At 28.2% G+C, this 4,968-nt stretch overlaps 3 protein-coding genes across 3 annotated transcripts; all 3 read right to left on the bottom strand.

Moving 5' to 3' along the window:
* Positions 1-2,341: 2,341 nt before the first annotated feature.
* Positions 2,342-3,306, bottom strand: OCT59_014694 (uncharacterized protein; the record flags this gene model as incomplete). Its single annotated transcript, XM_025309722.2, has 3 exons — positions 2,342-2,815; positions 2,965-3,088; positions 3,167-3,306. The coding sequence occupies 3 exons, from the start codon at positions 3,304-3,306 to the stop codon at positions 2,342-2,344; spliced, it is 738 nt and encodes a 245-aa protein (XP_025190054.2).
* A 948-nt stretch (positions 3,307-4,254) lies between these two features.
* Positions 4,255-4,464, bottom strand: OCT59_014693 (uncharacterized protein; the record flags this gene model as incomplete). The annotated part of the gene is made up of 1 exon (XM_066150179.1): positions 4,255-4,464. One exon carries the CDS (start codon positions 4,462-4,464, stop codon positions 4,255-4,257), a length of 210 nt encoding a protein of 69 aa, XP_066002372.1.
* A 123-nt stretch (positions 4,465-4,587) lies between these two features.
* On the bottom strand, positions 4,588-4,968 carry OCT59_014692 (uncharacterized protein; the record flags this gene model as incomplete). Its single annotated transcript, XM_066150178.1, has 3 exons — positions 4,588-4,661; positions 4,729-4,814; positions 4,892-4,968. The coding sequence occupies 3 exons, from the start codon at positions 4,966-4,968 to the stop codon at positions 4,588-4,590; spliced, it is 237 nt and encodes a 78-aa protein (XP_066002371.1).

The raw sequence follows: 4,968 nt of genomic DNA, 5'->3' as shown, positions 1-4,968 counted from the left end.
ACCTGAAAACCCCGATAATAACATCACCTACGTGATGTCAGATAAAGACCGTTCCATAATTAACGACCCGTCTGTATTTTTATGACGAACACCACCTCCTGATGACGCTTCAATTACCACCATTAGTGATAACTCTTATGCATCAGCCGTGGAATCGGTAGCAACTATCATCTACCCACCTACTCCGGCTGGCGATTTAGAAGATAAGACAGAACAATGAAGGACCTTTTAATTTGCATCATTCCACACATGACAGTATTCACGTGTGGTGTCATAGATGGAAGAAAAATACGAAAGATTGTATATGTTAGAACTGCCTTTTTTTTTCCTTTGTTTTTGTTTGCTCTACTTTCTTTGTTTCTGTAGCCATTTTTACTCTAGTGCGTGGTGGGTGGGATGTGCTTAGCACTTCCCTCCACAGGATCATTTTTGACACCAGGGTGGTGCTGTCAGATTTGGCGGTTTGGTTCATGATTTAATTTAGAATTACTTTAGGCTTACATATAGTTTGTCCCTGTAATTTGTATCATGACTTTGTTCACATGGAATTTAAAAATAAATAAAATTTATAAAATAAAAAAAGTTGCCGAAAGCCGGCATAACAATACATAAAAATTGTGAATATATCGCTAATACATGATGTAGGAATTATTATTCAGGGGAAGGGAGGGTAGACAAAAATATGAATTATATCTTCATCCGTATTCTCAGGAAAATAAACAGAAATCATATTCTCTGGTTGCATATGTTTTCTTTGTATACTGGTTGGATAAATTTGTTGAAAATGAAAGTTATGAGGACGAACTGAAAGATGAGGCGCTAATAGTGCGCTAATATGGAATTACAACCTGTGGATAATCCGTCAACCGTTATCTGAATCTGTCAGATCAGTTTGGTAGTATGGCAAGCCAAATCGGACAAAAGTCTGTCAATGCACAGATAAATTTTCACAGTTATTCTTTGCCATTTTTAGTAATTTTTTGCAGATGATCTGTGATATTTTGCATATATTATCTGCGAAACTTTCCAAAAATTTTTACAGATATTTTTTCCAAATTTTCCCATTTTTTATTATCTGTGCATCAACAGATAATTTATCTGTACATTAGCAGATAATTATCTGAATATTAACAGATAATCATCCAGATTTTAACAGATAAATTATTCTAATTATTAAGATAATAATTTGCATTTTAGTTTTAGAGAGAATGGTATTAAATGTATGAATTTAAAATAATTTTTAAAAATTTATTTGTTTAATTTAAAAACAAATAGTACAATTGAGATATTAAAAAAAAAATTCATTCTGTTATAGTGTAAGATAAAAATATAATAAATAAATTATGTATCAAAAACTATAAAGTAATTATTATTTATTAACAAAATATTATAAAAAGTATATTAATAAACATTAAAAACTTTCCTTGTAAAGCAATAAATAAAAAATCATGAAAAAAAGTTTAAGTTTGACAAGTTTCAGATTTCTAAAAAATGTTTTTTTTAATTTATCACACAAAAAAATATAAAAATTTAATGATAATTTATCTGCTATTACCCAGATAATTATCTGTTAATGCACAGATAAATTATCTGTTGAAGTTCAGATAATAAAAAATGGGAAAATTCAGAAAAAATATCTGTAAAAATTTTTGGAAAGTTTTGCAGATAATAAATGCGAAACATCACAGTTCATCTGCGAAAAATTACCAAAAATGGAAAGAAATAACTGTGATAATTTATCTGTGCATTGACAGACTTTTGTCTGATTTGGCTTGCCATATGGTAGAAGATATCTGAAAGTCAGATAACTACATTATCCGGATATCCTTGATAGATCATTTGGATCATCTGATTATTCAACATAATTCTGTAGTGCCAGCCAGAATTACAATGGTGATAGTCACGTAATCTCAGATAAAAGGTTTAGCCACTGGGTAGGTTGTATTACACAAAATTTTTGCTAATTTTTGTATTACATGATGTTATACAAGAATTCATACCTCTGGCTGGAACTATGAATTTGGTTTGATTTAAATCTGGATGATCTGTCATAATATCCAGTCACAGATACTTAGGGACAGTGATGACACATGACCTTTTATGACCTATATGACCTATATGACCTTGATGACCAGTCATAAGTCATTCAGTCATTCCGAAAGGTATTATGACCTTATGATCTTATGACCTGTAATCTTATATTAACATATTATATAAAAAGTATATATTACTTGTTTATCATGTTTAGGAATTTTGTAGATAGTTTTAAATGATATTTTTACTTTATTTTATTATTCTTTTATTAACATATAAACTTTATTGGAATATATAATAAATGGCTTTATTGAACATCGGTTAATATATCATCTGTACCTAAGTAAGTTAGTGATTCTAAATTAGAAATAAAAAGTGATTCCAATATCCATTTGGCTGTATCATCATCAGTAGGATGAATGGTCCGTCCACCTAATTCAAAATCTGTATCCCATTCTGAAGAAAGCAAAGTTGCATCATCAGTATTATTAAATTGATTTTCATGCTCCACATTATTAATCCATTCAGTTATAATTGAATCCCAACATTCTTTATCCTCTTTTGTTAATAGTTCATTTTCATTATCACCAGAATTTCCTGCTTTTCCATCAGCTGGCATCTGATTATTATCATCGTCACTATTGTCTGATTCTTCTTTTGGAGTAATTGGTGTTGCTATATGAAGCTGATGAATTTTTTTTTCTCCATTTTGCACAGATTTAATATTTCGATTATAAAAAATATCCCCTCTAATTTGTGCCATTTCAAGAACTTTTTTAGGCTAAATAAATAAAAAATATTATTAAAAAGATATTAAAATTAATTTAAATTTTAAAAGTAAAGAAAATACAAAACCTTTAGCCGATTTCTTCAATTTGTGTGTAAATATCCTATACTTGACCATAATCTTTCAACTGATTCTGAATTTACACATATTTCATGTATCTGAATTGCAATTTTTGCTAATTCAGGTCGTATACCACTGGTAAACTCCCAAAAAGTAACCAATTGGCCTTTAAATTGAGCAAATGAATCATCATAATAGGGATCTAAACTTTTCATATATTGCATAAATTCTGCTAAAATGGTTCAAGGATTATGACCAAACTACGCCTCATAATAATATTTTAACCATTTGCCAAGATGTACCATAGACAAATTAGGTGTAGATGTACAAAATTTAGAAACTTTATATGAAGGATGAAGTACCATCAAAAGAATTAAAAGTGGTTGCTCCCATTGTTTCCAACATTTTTCCATTTTTTCAACCATTTTTTCTGAAAAGTTTGAATCTGTATACTCATTAAAAATTTTTGTTACATATGCAAAGCAATGAATTACTTTATATAAGTTTGCTGTATCTTTTTGAAGTTTATTTAAAAATTCACATAAAGGATACAATAAATTTTAAAATTCTATAAGTGTTAACCAAAAATCATTATCGTTAAATTATATCTGCAATATCATCAGGTAATTTTCGTTCATTATTATTTTTTTTTAAAGTATTATTTGGTATTACATTTGGAATACCATTTGTACGAATCACATTTGATCGATGTTCATTGAATTTTGCAGAAATATACTAGTAAACGAAATAATTAATTTTATAATAATAATAATCTTAATAAAAAATTAAAAAAATTACCTTTAATGCGACCTTAGTTTTTAAAATAGAATGAAAACAAAAATAGTAGCTATTTCATCTAGTATCTCCAGGTAATAGCAAAGATACAGTTTTATTATAAATTCGAGTTTGTTCATCTCTTAAATTTCCAGTAAAATATGGAGATTTATGAAAGTAACTGACTATTCGCACAGCTTCAGTAGAAGTACGTTTATAATGGACACTTTCTTTAAAAATATCACCAAATACAAGGTTCATTTGATGTGCCATGCATGGAAGAAATACTTTATTCAGATATTCTTTTCTTAATTGTTTTCTAAATAATGATTTTTATTAAAACTAAATAATTTTCAAAAAAAAAACCAGATAATTTTTAAAAATTACCGTGCTGCAGTATATTCCTCTACAGAATCAGATATAAAAGCTTTTATATTTATTCCTTCATTATTTGTTTCAAGCATCAAATTTTTAATATGTTGAATTACATTTTCAGTTCAAGAAGATTCTCCACTAAGATCATGAGCACCCCAAATAAGAAATTGATCTTGTGATGTTAATAAAATAACTCCCCAAATATGTTCTGCTTTAATATTAGTCTATTCGTCAAATGTTGCAGTAACACCATCAATATCTTTTTTTGCAATATCTGTAATATTTTTTTTTAAAGTATTAGTACATTTTTTTAAAACTCTACCACTAATTGCTTTACGGTTTGGCAAACTAAGACTCGGCAAAATAAAATTAAAGACAGCTTGTGTACCTTCATTTTTCAAAAAAGTAAATGGTAGGCCATTAGATACGATCATACAAAGAAGTAGAAATTTAAATGTTGGTCTATCATTAATTTACATTGGTTAAGCACAAAAATTTGTGATAGATTGTTGTCGAAATGAAGAAGTGGATGATGATATTGTTGAAGGTGAGCTTTTTCATCTTTTTGGTTGATTTTGTAAATTAAAATCCTTTTCTTTTTCCTCCTCTTCTTCTTCTTCATCAGATGTATCTAAAAAAATCACATTAATGATAAATTAATAATAATAGTTAATAAATATATTGTCTATTAAATTTACCTTCATTACAATTTTTACTTTTCTTTTTAGAGTCTTCTGGAACAGAACGGGATAAAATTTCAGTAATTTCCTCTTTACTATATAAACTTTTAAAGTTTTCACAGTTTGCAAGGTAATTTCGATAAAGCCTTGCTTTATTAAAAGTAAAACACCCAGGTGTTACCTGCGTAATGGCCAAACCTCCAACATTTTGGCTACAACAAATACATACAGCTTTTGCATTTGATTTGTTATTATCAT

The sequence above is a fragment of the Rhizophagus irregularis genome, chromosome 22 (assembly GCF_026210795.1).
Source record: "Rhizophagus irregularis chromosome 22, complete sequence".
Lineage (NCBI taxonomy): Eukaryota > Fungi > Glomeromycota > Glomeromycetes > Glomerales > Glomeraceae > Rhizophagus > Rhizophagus irregularis.
The sequence above is the reverse complement of the archived record's forward strand: the minus strand, read 5'-3'. Positions and strand labels throughout refer to the sequence as shown.